Source organism: Eucyclogobius newberryi, unplaced genomic scaffold (genome assembly GCF_026437365.1).
Source record: "Eucyclogobius newberryi isolate DKJ021-1_F unplaced genomic scaffold, fEucNew1.0.hap1 SCAF_17, whole genome shotgun sequence".
Taxonomy (NCBI): domain Eukaryota; kingdom Metazoa; phylum Chordata; class Actinopteri; order Gobiiformes; family Gobiidae; genus Eucyclogobius; species Eucyclogobius newberryi.
The window spans coordinates 7,695,573-7,721,670 of NW_027315801.1; the positions used below are offsets into that span (position 1 = coordinate 7,695,573).

The 26,098-nt window shown below is 49.4% G+C and overlaps 2 protein-coding genes across 2 annotated transcripts; both read left to right on the top strand.

Annotated features, from left to right (window-relative positions):
• Nucleotides 1-25,753, top strand: nckap5l (NCK-associated protein 5-like). Its single transcript, XM_072448882.1, has 14 exons — nucleotides 1-101; nucleotides 9,573-9,710; nucleotides 10,286-10,354; nucleotides 10,431-10,469; nucleotides 10,555-10,674; nucleotides 12,711-12,794; nucleotides 12,884-13,085; nucleotides 13,259-13,650; nucleotides 14,085-16,189; nucleotides 16,717-16,825; nucleotides 17,055-17,121; nucleotides 19,283-19,555; nucleotides 23,606-23,751; nucleotides 25,377-25,753. The coding sequence occupies exons 2-14, from the start codon at nucleotides 9,573-9,575 to the stop codon at nucleotides 25,611-25,613; spliced, it is 3,981 nt and encodes a 1,326-aa protein (XP_072304983.1). The 5' UTR covers nucleotides 1-101; the 3' UTR covers nucleotides 25,614-25,753.
• On the top strand, nucleotides 3,422-5,497 carry LOC140362522 (uncharacterized). Its single transcript, XM_072448609.1, has 2 exons — nucleotides 3,422-4,857; nucleotides 5,318-5,497. Exons 1-2 carry the CDS (start codon nucleotides 3,475-3,477, stop codon nucleotides 5,495-5,497), a joined length of 1,563 nt encoding a protein of 520 aa, XP_072304710.1. The 5' UTR covers nucleotides 3,422-3,474.
• Nucleotides 25,754-26,098: the final 345 nt, after the last annotated feature.

A 26,098-nucleotide genomic window follows, 5' to 3' on the forward strand; every position in this document is an offset into this window, starting at 1 on the left:
GGTTTTGTCGCCGGGAGAAGGAGGAGCCTGAGCCCAGAAGGAGCCTGAGCCCAGAAGGAGGAGCCTGAGCCGAGCACGAGGACAAAGCGAGAAGGTCACAGGTCTGTTCCGTGCAGTTATTACATGTTTATTACACTTTTAACCATAAGACGGTCCAATATTACTGAGGTTTGTTTGGCTGGAGTCGCGGTGGCGTCGTGTCCTTGACGACGTGTCCTTGACGACATGTCCTTGACGACGTCCAGCCTCAGTTTGTCCAGAGTCCCGCAGTTATTACTTGTGTCTGTGATGTCGCTGCGTCGTCCGTTTTTGGTGAAGGCGTAAATACTATTATATATAAAATATATTTGTCATTGCCCTTTCCCTTTGGTCACATGTTTAGTGCCCTTCAGGCCGGATTAAACAAACCTTTTCTCTGTGTTGTAGTTTGTACCTAAATTGCTTCCGTTTGTCTTTTGTAAAGTCTGTCTTTGGCTCGTGTTGCCGCGGTGACGTCTTTCACTTTCACTCATTCACTCGTTTGCGTCTTCGTGAACATGAGGCCGATTATCGTCAAAAAACGTAATTTTGTAGCTTGACTCCAGCAGAACCTAGTGGCTAGTCTGAAGCAGCTCTGTTTGTAGCAGAGGAGAGAAAAAGTAAAAGGAGGTGACGCTTTGAAGGAGCGACTGTGGGATAAGAAGTTATATAAAGACTACAGCGAGTGTCTTATACTTTAATTTAAACCCGACAGATGCAGTGAGCGGCTTCTCATTTCTGAAACGACTATGTGGAAAGACGAATCCCGTGGTCATGGAGATCTGTGTGAGAAACAATGACACACTGAAGGAAAATACATCTGTCAGTGTTACAGAAGTTTATTGAAACAAAGCCGTAATCAAAGACCCTCTGGACAGTAAATGTTCCCATTCTTCATCTGTTAAAACAAAAGAAACTTCTCTTTCCCACTTATTTTTTATTTATTTAGTGGAATGGCTGTTCAGATTAATAATGCATTTATATTATTTTGATGTAATTCCCCTTGAAAGCTCTCATTTATAAGCCGTGATAATCATTTGTAAATATCTGTAAAACTCCTGGGACAGTTGTGTTCGTGAGATGCTGGAGCTTCCTCTTCACTTCACGCAGCTTCATCTCTCCATCGTGTGCTTCGACTCTGGGCCTGTTCCTCCTTTCACTTCCTCTTTGTCTTCCGCTCAGAGTTTGCTCCTGCGTCGTTCATAAACTCTCGCAGCAGAGATCGCTCGCGGCTGAACGTGGGCCGTTTATTTGCTCAACGCTTTTAACTCCTCGTCCCTCCCGCTCGTCTTTTCTCCGCGCCGTCTCGGATTCGGCTTGGTTTGTTCCTCCTGAATGCCCGGCTCTGTCCCGGGGCTACAGGGTTTCTTCTTCTTCTGCTGTTACTCTGATATAAACACCATGTGCGGCTCAGGCATCATTCCTCGTGGAACAAAACAACGACTTCTACTGTGACTAATGCTCAATATGAATCTGTCCCACGATAAAAAAAAACGACCACAACGTTCCTTTTACGGCACGATATTTATTGTGCAAAGGCAAAAAAGACTGGTACAAAGTCATCACTGAGATAAAAGTGCTTAAACTGTTCTTTCTTCCTGTTGTCTGCAGTGAAATGGAGCAAAGGATCTGTCACAATAAACTACCACTGGAGAATAAATTTACTATATCTTATGGAACTGCAAAAAGAAACCATAAACCGTATTTTCCGCACTATAAGGTGCACTTAAAAGCCTTCAATTTTCTCAAAAAAGGACACTACGCTTTATAATCCAGTGCGCCTTATATATAGATTACCTTATTTTCCAGAGTATAAATCGCACCAGCCAAAAAATGCATAATAGAGAAGAAAAAACATAAGTCGCACTGGAGTAAGAAATGCAGTTGCAAGTGTGAAAATAACAAATAATAGTCGCTCCGGAGTATAAGTATAAATAAGTCGCACCCCAGCCAAAACGCTGAAAAAAGGTGCGACTTATAGTCCGGAAAATACGGTAATATCTCACAGCAACTGCCAAATGATTACGTGTTTATAAAGTTCAACAGACTGACTTATCCGTTTTCTGACTCTTAATGCGCCTTATATTGCGGAAAATACTGTGTTTTGTTCACTTTTTAAATCCATGGAACAAAACGAAAGAACAAAGGGACCAAACTCGGTCTTGGAGATAATATTCCATCATGTCCAAGTGCAAAGGTTCTGGTCCAAGACTCTACAGCTCGGAGCTCATCTCCATCAGTCCTGAATTACAGATATTCACCTTAAACGGGATCAAAACGTCTGCATTTTGACAGTGAAAAGACAAATTGTAGCATAAATCAACCCTGTCCTGCAGCTGAACGATGCACAATTCTGATTTGTTTAGTTCTGATTCAGATGAGACTCAAATAAGGATCATTTTATAGTTATTGAACAACGAGGACGTGTAAATTGTCCCCAGTGTATCGGGCCAAAGGGGTTCAAACTCAAATGGATCCAGTGAAGTGTGCTCTGTAGTGTTCTTCCTGTGTTCTGCCACGTTCTTCCTCCTTCTCTCTCGTCCTCGTCGCTCTTCACCGCAGCTGTTTTTAGCTGCTATGTTTTATTCAGAAGCTCCTGACGCTCAAACTTAAACTACAGCAGGAGAAGAGACCCACACAGAACAATCTGAGCAGAAACGCACGAGAATCTGAGCAGAAACGCACGAGAATCTGAGCAGAAACGCACGAGAATCTGAGCAGAAACGCACGAGAATCTGAGCAGAAACACACATTTCACTCTTTATTTGTTTGCGTTATTCATCCTCATCATTGGTTCTCCGCAAATTATTTCTTACTGCAGTTCGTCTGAGTTGCCATAACACCTCCTCCGGGTCTAAACCGGGACTTAACCGGGACTAAACCAGGACTAAACCAGGACTAAACCAAATAAAGGGACAATTATGTTCATTCTTCAAGTCTTTTACTAAAGCAAAACTTTTGATTTGGTTAAACAATTAATATTCAGATCGAGTATTTCATCTTATTTTATTTCATATGTGTGTGCGCGGTGGCAGAGTGGTTAGTTCAGTTGTAAACACGTCTAAAGAAAGAAGAGAGGGGGACATTCAGACCCAGCCCTGGAATTCCATTGAACCTGGAGCTCTCTCCGTCTCCGTGGCGACCAAGCGTCAGTTCCATCTACCAGCTTTGAGCATCACTTTGACATCACTAATGACATCACAGAGGCCCAGAGTAATAACAAACATCACTTTTCTTTGTAGCGCTACACTTACAACCCCCTTTTTGGTATTATGGTTTCCGTTGATCACTCAATCCAGTAGGTGGCGGTAAATGCACCTTTTCAGTTGGCCGACAACCGCCATTAAAAGTAACACAACAACAACGTCACACAAACTGACACATTTCAGCAGAGCTTCAAATATAAGAGTTTCAACACGTTTTCTCAGTGTCGGAAGAAAACAAGACAATTTCAACATGGATTGTTTCAGAAGAAAAACCATCCTGGTGAAAGAACTGAGAGGCCATCTCAGTACAGCAGAGGAGGAGATCCAGGCTCTGCAAAGGGAGGTGCAGAAGGAGAGAGAGGAGAAGGCCGCCCTGGAGAGAGCTTTGCAGGAGGACAAAGACCCCTCCGGATCCATCATAGACGAGATGAACCAGAGAACTTCCAGGCTCCAGGCAGAACTGGAGATGAGCAAACAAACAGGAGAAAAGGCTTTAGACAAGAAGGAGAAAGAAGTCCAAAAACTCAAAGAAAACATGCTCAAACTCCAGCAGGAAAAGGCCATGTTTCTGAAGCTCATGAAGGAGACGACTCAGCACATGATGATGGTCTACACTCAGAAGGAGTGTAGGATCAAGGAGTTTCAGAAAACGTTGAGCGAGGAGAGAGAGACGAGCCGAGGACTGCAGGAAGAGGTCTGCAGACTCCAAAGAGAGCGAGACGAGGCCAACGATACCTCCAGAAACCTCCAGAAGAAACTTGAGCTCCAAAACCAGCTCATCAAAAAGCAGAGCGAAGACCTAGAGAAAAGCCGTGGCCTGGACGAGGAAGTGAGCAGACTTCAGGAGCAGATACAAGCTCAGACAGCTGCGATTGAAAGGTCTGAAGAGCAGGCCAAGAAGTACACAGAGGAGAAGATGGAGGAGAGAGAGAGGAACAGAGAGCTGGAGAAGGTCACACACCATCTGGGAAACATCAGTCGAAAATACCAGATTGAGGAAAAGGCAATGGCAGAAAATTTCCAGACAGTGAAAGAGGCTTTAGTAAATATGGAGCAGAGCATGGAGGAGCAGATGAACCAGCTTCGACAAGAGCTCAACCTTAAAGAGGAGCAGAACAAACACCTGGAGACAGATCTGTCCTCAGCCCAGAAAGAGCTGGAGGAGCAGAACAAGAAACACCTAGAGATGGTCCAGAATATGAAGGAGGAGAGAGAGAGGAACCAAGAACTGAAGGTGGTTCTCAAAGACAATAATAGGACTATCAGCTTCAAGGACCAGATGATCGTTGAGCTTAAAGAGGAGGTCCGGACTCTAAAAGAAAAAGATGAGACCAACAGCCATCTGGAAGAGAAGATCTTGAGCCTTCAAGAGGAGTTCTTGAGCCTTCAAGAGGAGCTCCAGACTCTGGAAGAGAAGATCTTGAGCCTTCAAGAAGAGCTCCAGACTCTGAAAGGGAGCGATCACAAGACTACGACCGAGGACGTTTGTCAATCTCACACAGTTGAGACTCAAGCAGCTCAGGTCCAAACACAGAAGCCTGAGCAGGAGAGTTCTTCCATCGGCCCGACTGCGAGAGAACAAGGTGCCGGTGACATGCCCCAAGATGAAGATTCCACAAAAGCCAAAGCAGAGGTACAAACTTCTGAAAAGAAAAAACATAACAAGAAAAAGATAAAGAAAAATTGATATACAAACTTTTATGATTCGACAACAAGCGTGTCTTGGCACCTGATCTTCCTCCTCAGCTTCTAATGCACAGTCATCAGCTCCTCCTTGTTCCCTGACCTGAAGGCTCTCTTCTTCTCCTTCAGCAGAGCCTTCAGTTCACGGTTAATCCACGGCTTACGTGTCTTACGTCGAATATCAGCCAGGATTACATGTCGGTCGCGGGGGAAAACCAACGCTCGGGGCCAGCGCACACCATAACAACAAAAAATGCACAATAATCCAGTGAAATAAAGTTGAATCAATGCAGGTCCAGCGTGTGTCTGCGAGCCCCGGCCGTACAAGTGAATGTACAAAAATGTTCACAAAAATACAATAAATAGAGCACAAAAAGTTTGAAAGAGAGAGGGAGCGTTGCAACGAGCAGCCGGCTCTCACCAGCGCCGGAAGTAGTCATGAGACCTCCAGCAACGCAGCAGAGAGAACCTTCATCTCTCCCAACTGGAAACAACAACAACAGGCCAAGTGCAACCCCGAGATGAACCCAAAGATGAACCCGAAGATGAACCCGAAGATGATAAAAATCTACTTGGGACAGCTGACCTAGAGTGACTCCATGGCGCCCCCCAGAGGACACTTCACAGCTTGGAGTAAACAGAGACTGATTGTAAACAAGAAGCAGAGGAAGCACCTGCATGCCACTCTAACATGCATAATAAAAAAAAAAAAAAATTGAGGCTACCCCAAATAAATTGTCTGTTTGCTGTAACCCGAGTCAACATTTTTCATCTGGGTCGGACGGGGGGCAAATTCTTATTTTTTTTACTTTGAAGGCAAAAAAAAATATCCAAATTTTGTCATTTGAGTCAGTGACCACCAGGGGTCAGGCTTCAACAGTCAGTGACGGAAAACATCTCTATCAACCCGATCGGGAGACTAAATCTCACGATTTTAAGATATTTCAATCGACCTTTTGTACGCCGCTATCCTTTATTTTGGTAGCTAAGGCGAGCGGGGGGAACATGCGGGGGACACGGGCGCCGCCATGTTTGTTGTGATGACGCTACTGGGCGTGTTTCAATCCCAGAATGCAATTGCATAAGTCAAATTTCACACCCTCACAGAGGGTGACATTACTATGGACATGTCAGTGGCGCCGACGAGGACAAACCAACTTGTTAAAGGCAATATGAAGACTCCTACGCGTGTTCTGTTTTGTAACAGATGCACGTGGAGGACTGAAAATGAAGACGCACATGTGTTACGCGGTGCGTTATCAGTCCTTTGAGATGAAAGTCAGGTTTACAAGCGTGATCAAAATATTCGACACGGTGGTTCAGGAAAGACCGGTCGACGTATTTTCAACAAAATTATATATTTTTTTCAGTCGGCTAGTTTCATAGCGGGTCGGTCGGGTTACGGCAAACAGACATATTCTTTTGCTCAGCCTGATGTGTTCAATCTTTATTCTGCTAAACTGACTGAATCTTAAAGGTCCCATAACATGCAAAATCGACTTTTCAGAGCTTTTAACCTTCTTACATTGCTATTTGTGCTTCATATATGTACCCAGAGTGTTTTTTTGATTGATTCCCGCAGTGTTTAGCTATATTACAGACTATCTCCTTCCCTCGAATCTCCAAACTGACGGGGGGTAGACACAAGACAGCGTCATACCCACAGGCACGCGTCATCATCCCCCCTCACCCTTCCCACCCGCCTGCCGCCTCCCGCCCCCTTGCCCCCGGCTCCGCGCTGCTCGTGTCTCCCTACAAGCCTGGAGTGGATAGATAGATAGATAGAGAGATAGAGAGAGAGATAGATAGAGATATAAAAAGATAATCTGTTCTGCGCACGCTGTAGAATAAACACCAGATTTATTTCGGCTCAAAGTAGTGTTGATCTGAAGTTCTATCGTTTCTCACTCACTGGCGCGGCAGGAGCGCCGCATCGCGGAGCAGACAGCTGTGGGGCTACGTCACGGGTGGGCGAGGCACACACGCTCTCTGAGACTACGTCACGGGTTGGGCGGGGGAGCCAGATTGCTCTTCGCAAGGGTGGGGGCGAATATCAAACCAAGCCGTTTGCATTTCCGGGTTGGTGAGGGGGTCCAAGGTCTGAGTGATATTTCTTAACTATTATGTCAAGGGTGTTGCACAACCCTTATTATTATCAATTATACACTTAGGATAGACTACGAAACGTGAAAAAAGCATGTTATGGCACCTTTAACCTGTCTTCTTATAATTTAGTTTAATCAACATCAATTGAGATTTTCATTCATAAATAGTTCATAAATTCTTATTTAGTCTATCGCCCTCTGGTGGTAGTTCAGATGACAACAAGTGGATTTATTCCATCCATTTTCAACCGCTTGTTCCCTTTCGGGGTCGCGGGTGACTGGAGCCTATCCCAGTGACTTGGGCCTTAGGCGGGGTACATCCTGGACAGTGGCCAACTCGTCAAAGGGCCAACACAAGGATTTAATAATGTATGAAAGTAGACTTACAACATGACATAATGTTTACTGTGATCCAAACCAGGCCCGTACCGGGCCTAAACCGGGACTAAACCAGGACTAAACCAGATCTATCAGTGATTCATGAGAAGAAAGTTTCTTGTTTTTAAAATGAATGTTGCCAGTGATAAAACAATGTTTTTGTTTATTATTATTTTTAACAAAATTCATAAACATTTCAGAACAAGAACACTTTTGTTTATACCTTTTTTTTCACTCCTAATTCTCAGCCGTCTTTGTTTGGTCGTGAGTTAATTACCAGGCGCTATAAAAGATGAATCGTAGTTTTATTTGTTCATATTTGTAATCGTTATAATCTGAACCCTTTTTAGAACAAAGACAATAAATCAGAAGAATAACCAACTCTGGCCTTGAACAGAACCTCGGAAACCCGTGAGAATTCCCGGGAATATAATGCAAAACAACAGCAACAATCAGGATTAATTAATAATGAAAACACTTAACATTAAGGGATTATTGATTGGCCTGTTGAATGTTGACGAACGAGGCAGATATTCAGATTGTGTTTTGGACTTTTGGATTATTTAAACAGCCTGAAAAGTATTGCATAAATGAAACAAACTGTAATAATAAAGCCCCATATAATAAATACAGTTCAGTTTAGATCCGTTTAATCTGAGCCGGAGCGCGTCAGAACTCCCAAAGCGTCGCCGTTGTCCTGGTTCTGGCGTTCGAGTCTCCGTGGTGACGGGGGCAGCGGTCTAATGGGCGCTCCCGGACTTCCCTCAGCCCAGACACTTCCCTGATGACAGTTCTTTCCCGAAGCCGACTTCCATCTGTGATTGTGTCACCGCCAACAAACTCCAGGACGGTTAAAAGTCGTTAAAGTTCACAAAATCCTTACGAACTGACGCGATTTTGTACTGATTTTGTCTCCACGGCGCCCGGACCTGAATAAACAAAGTATTTCGGATACTCTCTCCCTTGAAGCCTTCTGTCGTCATATTTCAGCCTTTAATTGGTTGATAATGTATTTAAAAGTCTCGGCGTACATTAGAAATATCAGTTTGACTCGTTGCTGACCGCTCGACGATTAGAATCCCTGCCCTAGACTGACTGGAGCTGAAGGTCGGCGGGGTCGTCTCGTTTGGGATTCCGTTCTCAGACATCGATCCGGCTCCATTATAGATCCGACCGCGCGCCGTCTCTCCTCCCTCCCCCTGCTCCTCCCCCTCCCTCCCCCTGCTCCTCCCCCTCCTCCACTTTGGACCGGTCGATGAAGTTCCCATAAACGGATCGCGTTTCGCTCTGCGTGTTCTCCCTCAGGTCCTCCAGGGGTTCGTGTTTCCAAAGTTGTACTACAAAACGGCATCTTCCGGAACGCGTCGATGGGATCTCTGGATCGTCAGCGCACTTTAACGCAATTTAAAGACTGAGGCCCGAGTACGATGTTCTGAAATTAAACTTAAGAGCGATGACACAAACTGTGTCTGCAGAACATTGTTAACTTATATAAGGTGTGTGTAGGTGCGTGTCTGTGTGTTCTCTGGTGAGGTTAAAGTGTGTGTTTTGTGTCAGGCGCTGCACTCGTGTCTGTGTTGAATGTGTCAGATAAACACAACCCAAACCCAGGACGAAGACGGGGCCAGATTATAGTATTATAGAATTATACTTCAATATTTGCAAGAACAAAATATTGAGGAGTATTATTATGAAAACAGCTGTTACAGTTGATAAGAGCAGAAACTTAGTGTAAACTAAGATGATTAAAATATATATATTTTTAAATAAATGTGAAATGAGAATATGATGCTTATGGTCTATAATTATAATTAAAAGAGAAAAAAAGAGATACAAGATTAAACAAATTTCCAGGGAAGAGTTAAAGTGATATTCCTGCACTTGGATGGACCAAAATCTTTTTGAGTGTTTCCCTCTGAGCGCGAGGCAGACGAGACTCACACGTGGGCCTGGAATGTGCTGCTCCCACGTCGCCGCCGCTCCCACGTCGCCGCCGCTCCCACGTCGCCGCCGCTCCCACGTCGCCGCCGCTCCCACGTCGCCGCCGCTCCCACGTTGCCGCCTTGGTGTTTTGACCCCATTTGTCTGTGTTTTGACCCTGTTTTTCTGTGTTTTGACCCTGTTTGTCTGTATCTTAACCCTGGTTCTCTGCGTTTGACCCGGTTTCTCGCTACTTCCTCAGATGCGAGCCATGGCGGACGCGTTGGAGCAGAGAGTGAGCGAGGAGGCCTTTTGCTCCGACGAGGGAGAAGAGGCCGACGTGGAGAGTTTCCTGGAGGACAACAGCTCCGAGCTCATGGACCGACTCAGGGAACTCGAGGTGAGACCACCTCACAGTCAGGGGCCAAAGAGGGGCCAAAGGGACTGGGGCCAGACAGGGGGTTACATATGCTAACGCTAAAACCTTCAGCTACACGACGCACAGACATAACTGTGGTAAGTGTCTGGTATGTTAACGTAACATATGAACAGTTATTCAGATAACTATAGCTAGAGAACATAACTATAGCATAAAGAACAAGTTTACCAAAGCATCAGTATTACCCCAAATCACTAAATCCATTGAATTCTTCTTCCTCTGTGTCACTTCCCAACAACTCGACAAACTCCGGAGGTAGAGGAAGTGCAGATTCTTCTTCTGCGTTGCTTAGAGCCTTGAGCGCCCTCTTGTGGTTGTCAGTGTAAAAATAACAAATAATACCACATACAAGTTGCAAAAAATGTAAAAAGACTTTCTGCAGGTGTAAGTCATTTCTGATTATTATGTTGCTGTCCGTCGTCGTTAAAACTCAAAGATCAATTCGTCTTTCATCTGGGTAAATAGAGTATCAAAAGTATTTCCCAGTTTTCCCACAAATGACACAATGCTAAACCGAATCCTGTTGTTTGGACCAGGCGGAGAACTCTGCTCTGATGTTGGCCAACGAGAGTCAGCGAGAAGCGTACGAGCGATGTCTGGACGAGGTGAGTGCGTTTACAACATTTCACGTTTGTCCCAGAGGAGAAGTCTGAGGAACATCTCGTCTTTTTGTGATTACAGGTGGCGAACCACGTGGTGCAGGCTCTGCTCAACCAGAAGGTGATTGTCGACTTCTCCAGTTTAACGAATACATTTTTGTGATTGCTTCTGTTTTTTCTCACACTTATGTACTTTTCTCTGGCAGGACCTGAGGGAGGAGTGCATTAAACTGAAGATGTTGGTGTGTGATCTGGAGCGACAGAACCGAGCGCTGTGTGAGCTTTTCCAACAGAAGCTCCCCAACCACCCAACCACATACTATCAGGTGAAATATGACCGAATATAACCACTCTCAGGTGAAATATGACCAAATATAACCACTCTCAGGTGAAATATGACCGAATATAACCACTCTCAGGTGAAATATGACCAAATATAACAACTCTCAGGCAGGGCCGGCCCAAGCCTTCAGGGGGCCCTAAGCGAAAACATTTTTGGGGGCCCCTCACCACGTCATCAGAATCAGTTTTATTGCCATTGTCAGTAAACAATTCACATATGGGAACTTTCTTCAACGCAAACAAAGCGCACCAAAACGCCAGGGCATCCGTTTGCCAGTTAGTTTATTCTCAACACCTCACAAGCTCAAATATTGCTAACTTAAATCCCACAATGCAACTTGGTATTCCGCTGACATCACCTCTACTCCCTGTACAAATAACACACGTCCCAGATATGTTTTTGGGCATATTTGTGGGCGTTAAGGGTCTACAGCCACAGTAGCACATTAGTTTAAATTAATGAACAGGGGGGGGTCTGGGGGCTCTCCCCCCGAAATTTTCAGACCTTTTTTGGGTCTTCTGCTGCATTTTAATGTGTTCCAGCCAGCTAGAGTAAAATGTTGAGGTTGTAATGCTATAAAATGATGACGTGATGATGTGTGTACTTAATTACTCAATACAATATTGGCTATGAAAAATAATTATGGTCAAATTGATTCATTTTAACTGAAAATGTAAAAGTAATAGATATCCTTACTAATTTATCTTTTACTGCTCCCAACTGTTCCTTCTTGCCAAAGTGACAAAACAAGTTATATTAAATTAAACAAATGGCATAAGCATTGCTTGATTAACAATTAACACTGATAAAACTTTAGAAATGTATTCCCAGAGAATGAACAGAACGAGAAGTGAAGGTCTAAACCTCGCTATAGTGAAGAGACTGCATTTCTGCAACTTTGCCACTTTTATATAAAAATATATAGTATTATTCTATAACAGACGTAATCATAATATGTCTGGTTATTTTTCACTATCAATTTATTATAATTTATAACAAATAGTCTAATGATGCTTTTTAAATAAATTGAAATGTTTTATTGCTCTATTAAAAGTTAATTTGTTGTTTTAGTTTGTTCTGATCAGAACATAACACACTGGACTCCTGCGTGAAACAATGCTGCGATGGGATTGGCTGATGGACCTTACGTGCATAAACCTTTACGTTCCTCTCATTCCACGTTAAGAAGTCAAAGTAAAACAGACATCACGAGTCACAATTGATCTCACACATGGTGATGTGAGAGAGAGGGACGCAAACTCAAACCAGCTCATCTCTAACTGAGGCTGCACAGGGGCCGCACACTGTTCATTCCAAAGTTTCACGTCAGAGGTTCTGGACGAGACGGCGCTCGTCCGGACCGGATCTCCGCCACTTAGTGACCCGGGGCATAGACGCCCCTCACCGGCCTCACCTGCAGCTAACACTACGGGGCTGGTGTAAATGTTAAGCTTATTATCTTTCATTCACATATATTGTGCTCAGAGCTCTCGTCGCCTCCAGCCTGAGCGAACTAACGTGACAGAATCGTGTTGTTTCAAACAGCAGCATTAACCGTCTCTTTGTAAGAGAAGTTCAATACCTGGAGAGTGTTGTTGAGTTTGCAGTTTCTTTACATCGTCAAGAAGTTTCTTCGTTCGTTTTTCGGGACCAGGAGATATATTCTTCTGGACATGAGGACCACTAGGGACCACGTTCTGTTGTGTTTATGTTTTGCTCTCGTTCTCCTTGCGCACAATGAAGTTGACCAATCAGCGCAGGTTTGGTGGTAAAGCTAACGCCTCCTTGGAAGGTAAAGCTAACGCCTCCTTGGAAGGTAAAGCTAACGCCTCCTTGGAAGGTAAAGCTAACGCCTCCTTGGAAGGTAAAGCTAACGCCTCTTTGGACGTAGAGTTTGTTTACAGTCAGGTTTGAGGCTCTGGGATGGTTCTTTTCATCCCTTTTGTTTAATTTGTATATTTCGCCAGAACATCAGTACTTTTAGTCTATATAAATATCTGCTTGTCCCGCGTCATGCAGGTTCAGACTGGACCTCTCCCAGAATTCCCTGCTCCTCTGCATCACGAGTCGAAGGAGCCGTCGCACTCAGAAGCACAAGCCAAGGTGAGGAACTGAACCCACCAGTTTTGTGATTGGTGTTTGGCGCTTGGTGTTTTGCGGTTGGTGCTTGACTGTGGTGTTTCGGCCCCCAGGGGAACGGCCTGCGGCCCCAGCTCTCGTCTCCGGCCCGAGGCGGCGCTCAGACCTCGATGGAGGCGCTCTCTCCGTTCTTTAAGAAGAAAGCTCACATTCTGGAGGTTCTGAGGAAGATGGAGGAGACGGATCCACTCAAGTTTCACCCCTCGTCCTCCGCTCGACCTTTCTGCGACTACAGCCAAGTGCTCATGTCCACAGGTGAGACCGGACTGGGACTGGACTGGACCAGGACTAGGTCTAAACCAGGGATTAAACCAGGGTTTAAACCAGGGATTAAACCAGGGACTAAACCAGGGACTAAACCGGTGCAAACCCCGTCTAAACCCGGTCCTAACCCGGTCTAAACCTGGTCTACCCCTCGCTCTCCACAGAAGCCGTCTTGGCCTCGGCCGACGCCCACTCGCTGCAGTACAAGCCTCACCACGCCCACTGCCGCTGCACGTGCCCTGAGGCAGAGCAGCCGCAGGTGAACGGAGACGAGACCAAGACCCAGAGCGGGACCCAGAGCGGGACCCAGAGCGGGACCCAGAGCGGGAGCGGGACCCAGTGTTGTTCTCACTGCAAGAGGGGTCCAGAGAGCCCCCCAAAAGCCTGCAGCAGAAAGGCGTGCGTGTCGGTAAAAGCGCAGAGTCACAGTGGAGCCAACGGCGGCGAATGTCCCGGGAAAACCCGAGCTGGAGCCGAGGCCAAGCAGAGCTCCAGGACCGAGACTCGCCCTCCGCGGACGGAGACCAGCGAGGACGGACTGGAGGAGGACGCACAGGTGAGGAGGGGCTGGGCGGGAGGTCACAGGGAGGTCACATGCTTTATGGGTCTTTCATGTGTGAAAATCAAAGCAAAGGATAGAAATGATCTCCCTCGTCAGTGCTGGAAGTAACTAAATGCACATTCAGAATAATAGTTTTAAACTCGTCTATTCTGTAACTTGGGGTTTTTTAATATAGTAAATTTTTTTAAGGCTCATATTTTGCTATTTGCTAAAAAAACTTATGCTTCAGCTGCACAGTGCAAAAGAGAGACTATAATGTGACTTAAAGTGAAGTTCTATGACTGAACAATGTAACGCGACACGTTCTAAATACATGTTAATGCAGAAAGTGAATAATCTGTTTGAGTCTGATGATGATGCCTCAGCTTTTGTGTCAAAGTTAAAATATTATGGTTTGAATATTGTCACGACGCCGTCTGTTTCCACAGGACGCCGAGACGGGGGGCGGTGTTCTCGAGGATTCGGCCGGTGTCTCCGCCCCCCTCGAGTGCGACCCGGCGGCGGCCTCCCTCATCCCCGAGCGCGACACCCCCGACCCCTCGCCCGTCCGCGCCTCCGCCTCCATCAGCCCCAGCCCGTCCTGCCTCAGCGACGTCAAAACGGTCGCCATCAACTCGCCGTCCAAACTCCTCAAGTTCCTCAAGATCCCGAGCATCACGGAGAAGTGCCCAGCGAGCCCGAACGCGCCCGCCGTCCGCCTCAGTCCGCAGCTCACCCGGAACTCGCGGATCCCCTGCCGCACCAACAACTACGAGGTTTATCACTCCCCCGTCCCGACGCGAAGGGCGACGACTACGGAGCGGTGCCGACAGCCTCCCCCGCCTCCCACCCGGTCCGAGTCGTACCCGGCAACGCACTCTGCACCCACGTCGCCGCCGCAATCTGAAGACACACTTCCAGAAAAAGACTACTCGAGTCCAGTTAAAGTAACGCAAGCCAAGATCGTCGCTCTGTCGTCATCGAGCGCTGCTACCACAACGGCGACACCTTCAAAGGCGATTCCTCACTACGAGAACGTTTGCGATATTGCGGCAAAAGGTTTGGAGAAACGGACGATCCCTCAGGTCAAAGCGGGCGCAGGGGAACGAAAGCTGGTCAAATCGTTGCCAGAATCGGTCTTAAAAGCTGTGAACGAGCGAAAACAGTCCTCGTCTTCCACAACGGACTCGACGTCGGACGAGGACGATTCGGACAGTCCAGTTTGGGTCAACCACCACGGTTTACCCGTCGCCTGCCAACCCGTTCTCAAAGCACAAACGGCTAACTTTGCACGTCCAGTCGAGAGACAAGAGGCGTCGGCACAACCTCCTGCGTCCAGAAGGCCCGAGTCCTCGTCCATACCTAAACGACCGACCGCCGTCGCCGTGAGGCCGCAGGCAGATCCGAGTCATCACGCGTTTAAAGAGCGATTGGCTGCGTTGGGTAAACTACGGAGTTCAGACGATCTACAGGTCGGTTTGAGGCAAGTGGACGCCGTCGCCGCAGGTTTCGCCGAAATTATCGAGGAAAGAAATGTAAGAACGGTAGATCGACAACAAGCTATGGAAGTCCAAAAAGACGAGGTAAAGATTTCAAAATATGCAGAATCGTTGGACGGGAAAGTTAAAGTAAGCGAAAGAGGGTTAAAATATTCCACGCAAATGTTGGAGCAAGGCGGGAAAACGCAACAGCCGCCACCGGCACCAGCAGGAGGCCCAAAGCAGGAGTTAGCCAAAGCAGACGGGTCCAAAAGTAAAATCGGTCTTCCATCCCCAATAACGGACGCCCCGCAAGTCCTACGCAACAACATCAAATGCCCTGGGTCTTTAAATCTAGCGTACAACGTGAAAACGACAAACAGTCAGAACAAAATGCCGCCCAAATCGCCGTCCAAACCGTGCCCGGCCACGTCCACTCAGAGGATGAGCAAACCGCACGAGACGCCGCGATACTCCTCAAAATCGGAAGAACGGGCGAAGATCGGCGGGAAGGGCAAGAAGAACCCGATCTTTGGAGACAGTCTCCCTCCACCGCCGCCCAAGCCGCCCGTTGAAATCCAAGTGGAGAAGGCGGCGCCACCGGCTACGAGCCCGCAATCAGCGATCGAGCAGAAGGTCATGAAAGGCATTGAAGAGAACATGTTGAAGGAGCAAGATAAAGTGGTGCAAGTGGGCGAGGTCAAGCAGAAGACGTCCAACGGCATCGCCAGCTGGTTCGGGCTGAAGAAGAGCAAGCTGCCGGCGCTGAGCCGCAAAACGGACGGCGTGAAGGCCAAAGACGAAAAGCGCGAGTGGAAGATCAACATACCTTCAGTGGGCAGGGACTCTGTGAAGGTGGCGAGCCGCTGCAAGGAGGGCGTGGAGGGTCTGAACATCTCCACGCTCATGGAGAAGGCGGAGGGTCTGAGGCGGGCGCTGGAGGAGGAGCGCCAGTTCGTGGAGCGCCAGAGCAGAGGTCATTCCTGCGAAGTGGTGATGGATCAGAGCCAGGGGCAGCTCGCCGTCATGTACCGCGGCGGGCGAAGCGACAACTTCATGCAGCAGCTGCTCAACAGGTGAGGCCGACGCTCTTCGAGCGAGAAGCGCCGGACAAACGCCAACGGAGCTTTACGTCTGTTTAGTCGCTCGTTTAAACGCTGAGAGAAAAATAATTAAGATTTACAAATATCACTCCAGTTTGACCATTTTCCATGTGTATAATTCTACTTCCTGGTTGTAAATCTTTACATCACACCAGGAAATGCTATGACTGTTACCAAACAACCATGTTTTACACTGGGCCAAAAGTCCTCTGATGTCAAAGAAATTATAATCTTACAAATATAGGAAAACTATAAAAATCAAAAATAGGAAAGATAACACATCCAGTGTGCAGCTTTAAGTGTGTTAGATATGATTGCAGCCGTCCGGTCGTCGTGTCCCTGAGGGTCAAACATGTACTTGAGGGTCAAACGTATCTTGAGGGTCAAACGTGTCCTGGTGGGTCAAATGTCTCCTTGTGAGTCAAATGTCTCCTTGTGGGTCAAATGTCTCCTTGGTGGTCAAACGTGTCCTTGGTGGTCAAACGTATGATGTCTTTCAGAGTGGACGGTCAGGAGGTGCTGTGTCTGCCCCAGCGGCGTCTTTCCTTCGACTGTAAAACGTCCAAACCCGTGTTCCAGAGCGACATCCTGAGCCACGACATGGAGAAGGTACGAGAACGTCCACTGCAGGGGTCAAGAGAACGTCCACTGGAACGTCCACTGCAGGGGTCAAGAGAACGTCCACTGCAGGGGTCAAGAGAGTCAAGAGAACGTCCTCTGCAGGGGTCAAGAGAACGTCCACTGGAACGTCCACTGCAGGGGTCAAGAGAGTCAAGAGAACGTCCTCTGCAGGGATCAGTCCAGCTCTGGCTCTGTAACACTTCCTCTTTGTTTCCAGGTGACGGAGAGAATGGCAAACGTCACGTCTGATGAGAACCTGGCAGACTCAGTCCAGCACTTTGCAGGTGAGAAACAAACAGCTGTTCACTTTATTTATTTATAATAAATTATCATATTTATGATGACTAAATAAACGTTTACATTGTGCTGAGAGTAAAAAGAATTACATTTCCGTTTCTGGAAATTCATTTGAAGATTGCAATTTGAGTTTTATTCTGTCAAAGCTTCAGTTTATGAAAATATAACTAATAATCTTGATCTGGACTCTACAGTCTCTAAAACACGAGTCCTTTTAACCTGTTATCATCCACCTGCGCGCCAGCGAGCATTTTCTATATCTCAAATATTCTCTTACATCATCACTTTTATTTCCGTGGTCAATACCAGCAAGTTATACATCATTTTAAAGCTTATTTTCCCAACAAAACGAATGTCATTGATTTACATTGAATAATATGCCCCAAGAAGCAATTGCCAATAGTGAGTGAGAAAGTCTCAACTTTTACAAACGCATGTCCTGTTTGTTGTTTATGACGGACGAAACGGCTTTAATTCTGTACATCCTTGTACTCCGTCTGTCCATAAGGAACCATTGAACAACAATATCCACTTGTATTTTTCTTGAAGTTATCCGATTTCGAGATATTTCTTCTGATGATATTCAGGATTAAGGCTTGTCCGGCGCATTTCTCCGTCCATAACAAATGACCTGTTTGACTTATAAGATGGTGTTTGGCATCGATCTTTTCTTCAGACTGTTACCTACAGAATGAGACCGTCCATGGGTTTGTTTTTTACAGCCGCCACAAAAAAATGCGCGCGCATGTATCTTGTTTTTAGCCCTTAGCTCATGCTAGCGGTGACGTAGAAAACTTTGATTGACATATTATTCTAGCCAATAAGGGATCATCTCAAAATGGGTTGAAGCTGAAAAGACTTAATTTTTTTCGTCTCTCTCTGGAACCCCTCCCCCCCAAAATACTTTGTCTGGCTTCACATAAAATTTTACGGATTGATAAAACGATAGTAGCTTGATAGACCCTGCTCACCTCTAGTGAACATCCCTGAACATCCTTTGGTAAGTTTATATTTAGAAGTTATGAACTCTGTCACCTGTCGCGCGTGTTTGTTTACTCAATCCACATGGTCCACGGGCCCTAGGGGCCCTACAGTACATCTAATTCAACCGAAACTGTGAGATGACCACATTGAGATAGTCTCAAGAGGATGAGAGAGTGAGAAACTAATGTTTCTTGTCAAAACCTGTAATTGTCAATTGCCTGAGTTTAGACCTTAGACATGTCAGAATGACAGAAGCAGAACACGTGCTTTTGTCTCAGTGAGAATCTCACGTCTTCTGTGATTGGCCGAAACCTCATGCGGGTTTATTTTGTTTCCTTCTTCCGGTCAGTGCGTAGCACGTTACCAGAGCCAAATCTCTTGATAATTTTCTGCGCCGCGTCTTGCAGCAAAAAAGCTTTTCCAACTTTTCTGCACCAGCTGCGTTGGCGGTGCGCCGTGCTCCCCTGTGCGCTCCCCGTAGCACCCACGCACGCACCCGCCCCGCTCCTCGCACGCACCCGCGTACTCGCCGCCTAATGTTGGCCTAATGCTTGTTGCAGTTTTTTAGCATCTCAAAACAATGACACAACAATGTATTGAAGCTTCAAAGCAACAAAAAGACTAAATGTAGGTTCAATATTACAATATACATTTTCACATACATTATTTTTAGCAGTTATAATGGGTATCAGTGGCCTACAAAACATCAAAATGTATGTTTTTTTATGATCATAGCGGAGCTAAAATTGTAATAAAACTGTTTGGCACAGTTGGGACATATTTGAATCACTTGTTCCGAATATACTTTTTGATACAAAAAGGTCAACAGCACCAAAATACTGCAGGTGTGTGAGTTCTGAAGCCCTGACAGTGTTCATGTGCACATCTGCAGAAACCAGAAGGCCTAAGCTTTCTAATGATGCATCACACTCACATGTGGAACGTAAGATCCTCTTTTAATATGCAATGCCATTTGGGTCAGACCATTGTGCACAGAGCGAAATAGGTGGATGGTAACAGGTTAAGACAAAGACACAAAACTCATGTTCATAAAGAATACACTTTATAGTCTTTATTTGGTTTAAACCAAGCATCAGAGACTCTAAAGTCTCTGATGCTTCTTCTTCTCACACGTTTAACCTTTGACCCCGCCTCTGGTCTCAGCCGGCTCCGGAGCGTCCACTTACACTCTGGACAGTGGCATCGGCACGTTCCCGTTGCCCGAGTGCAGCGGTGGCGCGGCAGGCAGAGGAATGTCACGGAGCAGGACTGAACAGCACGGTTCGTCCCCGGGCCGAGCGGGACGGCGCTGCAGGACGTTGGAGCGAGAGCCGCCATCACAGGACGAATGCTACGCCGCGCACAAGCTCCCGACACCATCTGTGCCATCTGCGCCGTACGGGCACGCGGGGGAGGGCAGGAGCGCCGCCAGAGAGGGTGGGGCTTCACCTGCTGACTTTAACCACACATGTTCTGGACGCGAGCGTGTCCTGGGAGCGAGCGAGGGAGCGAGCGTGTCCTGGGAGCGAGCGAGGGAGCGAGCGTGTCCTGGGAGCGAGCGAGGGAGCGAGCGTGTCCTGGGAGCGAGCGAGGGAGCGAGCGTGTCCTGGGAGCGAGCGAGGGAGCGAGCGTGTCCTGGGAGCGAGCGAGGGAGCGAGCGTGTCCTGGGAGCGAGCGAGGGAGCGAGCGTGTCCTGGGAGCGAGCGAGGGAGCGAGCGTGTCCTGGGAGCGAGCGGGAGCGAGCGGGAGCGAGCGTGTCCTGGGAGCGAGCGCGAGCGTGTCCTGGGAGCGAGCGTGTCCTGGGAGCGGGCGGGAGCGAGCGTGTCCTGGGAGCGGGCGGGAGCGAGCGTGTCCTGGGAGCGGGCGGGAGCGAGCGTGTCCTGGGAGCGGGCGGGAGCGAGCGTGTCCTGGGAGCGGGCGGGAGCGAGCGTGTCCTGGGAGCGGGCGGGAGCGAGCGTGTCCTGGGAGCGGGCGGGAGCGAGCGTGTCCTGGGAGCGGGCGGGAGCGGGCGGGCGGGAGCGGGCGGGAGCGGGCGGGCGGGAGCGAGCGGGCGGGAGCGAGCGGGCGGGCGGGAGCGAGCGGGCGGGAGCGAGCGGGCGGGAGCGGGCGGGAGCGGGCGGGAGCGGGCGGGAGCGAGCGGGCGGGAGCGGGCGGGAGCGAGCGGGCGGGAGCGGGCGGGAGCGGGCGGGCGGGAGCGGGCGGGAGCGAGCGGGCGGGAGCGGGCGGGAGCGGGCGGGAGCGAGCGGGCGGGAGCGAGCGGGCGGGAGCGAGCGGGCGGGAGCGAGCGAGCGGGCGGGAGCGAGCGGGCGGGAGCGAGCGGGCGGGAGCGAGCGAGCGGGCGGGAGCGAGCGGGCGGGAGCGAGCGAGCGGGCGGGAGCGAGCGAGCGGGCGGGAGCGAGCGAGCGAGCGGGCGGGAGCGAGGGAGCGGGCGGGAGCGAGCGAGGGAGCGGGCGGGAGCGAGCGAGCGAGCGGGCGGGAGCGGGCGGGAGCGAGGGAGCGGGCGGGAGCGAGGGAGCGGGCGGGAGCGAGCGGGAGCGGGAGCGGGCGGGAGCGGGCGGGAGCGGGCGGGGGCGGGAGCGGGCGGGAGCGAGCGGGCGGGAGCGAGCGTGTCCTGGGAGCGGGCGGGAGCGAGCGTGTCCTGGGAGCGGGCGGGAGCGAGCGTGTCCTGGGAGCGAGCGGGAGCGAGCGTGTCCTGGGAGCGAGCGAGCGGGAGTGAGCGAGCGTGTCCTGGGAGCGAGCGTGAGCGAGCGTGTCCTGGGAGGGAGCGAGCGGGAGCGAGCGTGTCCTGGGAGGGAGCGAGCGTGTCCTGGGAGGGAGGGAGCGAGCGGGAGCGAGCGTGTCCTGGGAGCGAGCGTGTCCTGGGAGCGAGCGGGAGGGAGCGAGCGGGAGGGAGCGAGCGGGAGGGAGCGAGCGGGAGGGAGCGTGTCCTGTGAGCGAGCGTGTCCTGTGAGCGAGCGTGAGCGAGCGTGTCCTGGGAGCGAGCGGGAGCGAGCGTGTCCTGGGAGCGAGCGTGTCCTGGGAGCGAGCGGGAGCGAGCGTGTCCTGGGAGCGAGCGTGTCCTGGGAGCGAGCGTGTCCTTGGAGTGAGCGGGAGCGAGCGTGTCCTGGGAGCGAGCGTGTCCTGGGAGCGAGCGTGTCCTGGGAGCGAGCGTGTCCAGGGAGCGAGCGGGAGCGAGCGTGTCCTGGGAGCGAGCGTGTCCTTGGAGCGAGCGGGAGCGAGCGTGTCCTGCGAGCGAGCGTGAGCGAGCGTGTCCTGGGAGCGAGCGTGAGCGAGCGTGTCCTGCGAGCGAGCGTGAGCCAGCGTGTCCTGGGAGCGAGCGTGAGCGAGCGTGTCCTGGGAGCGAGCGTGAGCGAGCGTGTCCTGCGAGCGAGCGTGAGCGAGCGTGTCCTGGGAGCGAGCGTGAGCGAGCGTGTCCTGGGAGCGAGCGTGTCCTGGGAGCGAGCGTGTCCTTGGAGTGAGCGGGAGCGAGCGTGTCCTGGGAGCGAGCGTGTCCTGGGAGCGAGCGGGAGCGAGCGTGTCCTTGGAGCGAGCGGGAGCGAGCGTGTCCTTGGAGCGAGCGGGAGCGAGCGGGAGCGAGCGTGTCCTGCGAGCGTGAGCGAGCGTGTCCTGCGAGCGTGAGCGAGCGTGTCCTGCGAGCGTGTCCTGCGAGCGGGAGCGAGCGTGTCCTGGGAGCGAGCGTGTCCTTGGAGCGAGCGGGAGTGAGCGTGTCCTGCGAGCGTGAGCGAGCGTGTCCTGGGAGCGAGCGGGAGGGAGCGAGCGGGAGCGAGCGTGTCCTGTGAGCGAGCGTGTCCTGTGAGCGAGCGTGTCCTGTGAGCGAGCGTGAGCGAGCGTGTCCTGGGAGCGAGCGGGAGCGAGCGTGTCCTGGGAGCGAGCGTGTCCTGGGAGCGAGCGGGAGCGAGCGTGTCCTGGGAGCGAGCGTGTCCTTGGAGTGAGCGGGAGCGAGCGTGTCCTGGGAGCGAGCGTGTCCTGGGAGCGAGCGTGTCCTGGGAGCGAGCGTGTCCTGGGAGCGAGCGTGTCCAGGGAGCGAGTGGGAGCGAGCGTGTCCTGGGAGCGAGCGGGAGCGAGCGTGTCCTGCGAGCGAGCGTGAGCGAGCGTGTCCTGCGAGCGAGCGTGAGCGTGTCCTGGGAGCGAGCGTGTCCTGGGAGCGAGCGTGTCCTGGGAGCGAGCGTGTCCTTGGAGTGAGCGGGAGCGAGCGTGTCCTGGGAGCGAGCGTGTCCTGGGAGCGAGCGTGTCCTGGGAGCGAGCGTGTCCTGGGAGAGAGCGGGAGCGAGCGTGTCCTTGGAGCGAGCGGGAGCGAGCGTGTCCTTGGAGCGAGCGTGTCCTGGGAGCGAGCGTGTCCTGGGAGCGAGCGGGAGCGAGCGGGAGTGAGCGTGTCCTGCGAGCGGGAGCGAGCGTGTCCTTGGAGCGAGCGGGAGCGAGCGTGTCCTGCGAGCGTGAGCGAGCGTGTCCTGGGAGCGAGCGTGTCCTTGGAGCGAGCGGGAGCGAGCGTGAGCGAGCGTGTCCTGGGAGCGTGAGCGAGCGTGTCCTGGGAGCGAGCGGGAGCGAGCGTGTCCTGCGAGCGGGAGCGAGCGTGTCCTGCGAGCGTGAGCGAGCGTGTCCTGGGAGCGAGCGTGTCCTGGGAGCGAGCGGGAGCGAGCGTGAGCGAGCGTGTCCTGGGAGCGTGAGCGAGCGTGTCCTGGGAGCGAGCGGGAGCGAGCGTGTCCTGCGAGCGTGAGCGAGCGTGTCCTGGGAGCGAGCGTGTCCTTGGAGCGAGCGGGAGCGAGCGTGAGCGAGCGTGTCCTGGGAGCGAGCGGGAGCGAGCGTGTCCTGGGAGCGAGCGGGAGCGAGCGTGTCCTGCGAGCGGGAGCGAGCGTGTCCTGGGAGCGAGCGTGTCCTGGGAGCGAGCGGGAGCGAGCGTGAGCGAGCGTGTCCTGGGAGCGTGAGCGAGCGTGTCCTGGGAGCGAGCGGGAGCGAGCGTGTCCTGCGAGCGTGAGCGAGCGTGTCCTGGGAGCGAGCGTGTCCTTGGAGCGAGCGGGAGCGAGCGTGAGCGAGCGTGTCCTGGGAGCGAGCGTGGATTGAGCTTCCCAGATTTTCAGACAAAGTGAAAGCCTCAGACTTTGAGCGACTCGAACACATTTAACTCTAGATGTTTCAGACAAATACACATGTTACATATTCACACATTATACTTTTGTAAAGCTCAAATACAGTTTAGAGGCTTGAAACGTGTAGTTTTGAATGGTTCATATTGTTTGTCTTCTTTCCTGTCAAACTCAATCTCTCTCTCGCTCGCTTTCTCTCGCTCGCTCTCTCTCTCTCTCTCGCTCGCTCTCTCTCTCGCTCTCTCTCTCTCGCTCGCTTTCTCTCGCTCGCTCGCTCTCTCTCTCTCGCTCTCTCTCTCTCGCTCGCTTTCTCTCGCTCGCTCTCTCGCTTTCTCTCGCTCGCTCGCTCGCTCTCTCTCTCTCTCTCTCTCTCGCTCTCGCTCTCTCTCTCTGGTTCCTACTGCAGAGAGAGAAGGAGCGAGCGTCTTCTCTTCGCGCACAAAGACCTGGACTTTTCCAAACCTCAAAGCTCCGTCGGGTCCGGCCGAGGTTTATCTGGCCGTGGAGGAGGAAGAGGAGGAGCCTCTGCCGTACAGCTCGCCATTCAGAGCCGTGAGTCTTTACCACTCACGTCCAGTTATGTTTAGGGTCAGGACCCCGAGAGCCGAGGGTCAGAGAAGAACCCCGAGAGCCGAGGGTCAAAGCGTTAAACTAAAGACCAGTAAACGTGCCCAATCAGAGCCAAGCCCCCCTCACAACAGTTTTGTATTAAATGATCAATTTAAATATTTAAAGTTTGAATCGGCTGTTCATGTTTTCTTATCAGATGTTCAGAATCATTGCAGTTTTCTCTTTCAAAGTTCAATAATCTGATCTTATAAACAGAAAACAATATGTACAAAATACTCCATAAAGTTTGAGTCGATGCAGTATTTCCAGAAACGAGTTCAGACACTTTTAGAAACAATGCATTTTTAAACTCTTACGTCACTAAAACTGCCGCGTTCTGAAGTTACAAATTATTCATCAGCTTCAACATGTTATATAAGGCACTTTATATTTGTACAGTGTAGTTTATATTTTATATTTGTACAGTGTAGTTTATATTTTATATTTGTACAGTGTAGTTTATATTTGTACAGTGTAGTTTGTTATATTTGTACAGTGTAGTTTATATTTGTACAGTGTAGTTTATATTTGTACAGTGTAGCTATATTTGTACAGTGTAGTTTATATTTGTACAGTGTAGTTTATATTTGAACAGTGTAGTTTATATTTGTACAGTGTAGCTATATTTGTACAGTGTAGTTTATATTTGAACAGTGTAGTTTATATTTGTACAGTGTAGTTTGTTATATTTGTACAGTGTAGTTTATATTTGTACAGTGTAGTGTAGTTTATATTTGTACAGTGTAGTTTATATTTTATATTTGTACAGTGTAGTTTGTTATATTTGTACAGTGTAGTTTATATTTGTACAGTGTAGTTTATATTTGTACAGTGTAGCTATATTTGTACAGTGTAGTTTATATTTGTACAGTGTAGTTTATATTTGAACAGTGTAGTTTATATTTGTACAGTGTAGTGTAGTTTATATTTGTACAGTGTAGTTTATATTTTATATTTGTACAGTGTAGTTTGTTATATTTGTACAGTGTAGTTTATATTTGTACAGTGTAGTTTATATTTGTACAGTGTAGCTATATTTGTACAGTGTAGTTTATATTTGTACAGTGTAGTTTATATTTGAACAGTGTAGTTTATATTTGTACAGTGTAGTTTATATTTGAACAGTGTAGTTTATATTTGTACAGTGTAGTTTATATTTGTACAGTGTAGTTTATATTTGTACAGTGTAGTTTATATTTGTACAGTTTAGTTTATAATTGTACAGTGTAGTTTATATTTGAACAGTGTAGTTTATATTTGTACAGTGTAGTTTATATTTGTACAGTGTAGTTTATATTTGTACAGTGTAGTTTATATTTGTACAGTTTAGTTTATAATTGTACAGTGTAGTTTATATTATTTTAAAGAGTTATGAGTCGGTTTAGTCCTGAAAATGATTAATGATAAAAATGATAATACATTTTGACACTTTTTTTGCTCACAAAGTTCTAAGTTCTACAGAAACGTCAAACATTAAAACATATAAAAGTCATAAAAGTAGAACATTATTAGACGTATTGAATCTAAATAAATGTTTATTGTGTTTTAAAAACTCTTGTTTCCTCCAGAACCTGAAGCCGAGCGTCCCGGCGTCCTCGAGCCGCGCCCTGGAGCCTGGTGGCCTCCCCGTCCCGGCCCAGTCCGGACTGAGCCGCCGAGGGAAGAGTCGGGCCCCCAGCGTCCCAGAGATGAACCAGCCGGGCCTGGACCCTCTGTCCCCGAGCCGGCCCCAGAACCTGGAGACCCCAGAGTCCCTGAGCGACTCCCTGTACGACAGCCTGTCGTCCTGCGGCAGCCAGGGCTAGGCCGGGGGCCGGGAGCCGGAGCCGGGGCCGGGAGCCGGAGCCGGGGCCGGTCTAAGTTCAGATGGAAGGCAAAAAACATCAAGTTGAGCTCAAATTCTGCTTCTTTATGACTCTAAACGGTGAAGAGACTTGAAAAGAGGTTCTTTAAACTATAACGCAGTAATCAACACTAGTTATTTGTTCATAAGCAATTAATATAATAAGCAGCTCATTAATACATTTTGTACATGGTTTTCTAACATTTATAAATGTGTTATAAACCATCTACAAATGTGACTAAGATCTTATGAACCTTATTTCAAAGCGTTTTCTGTCACTAAGTTCAAACTGTGGTGCGCGCACTCCAGAACATTAAAGGACACATATTCTGCATTATTTATTTGTCTTAAACTTGCGAATTTCCTTTGGCGTCTCACGATTTAGAACTTTCAATAAAGTCAAAGTGTCCATGTGTCACAAACCGGTGCTGCTGCCATCTAGAGGAC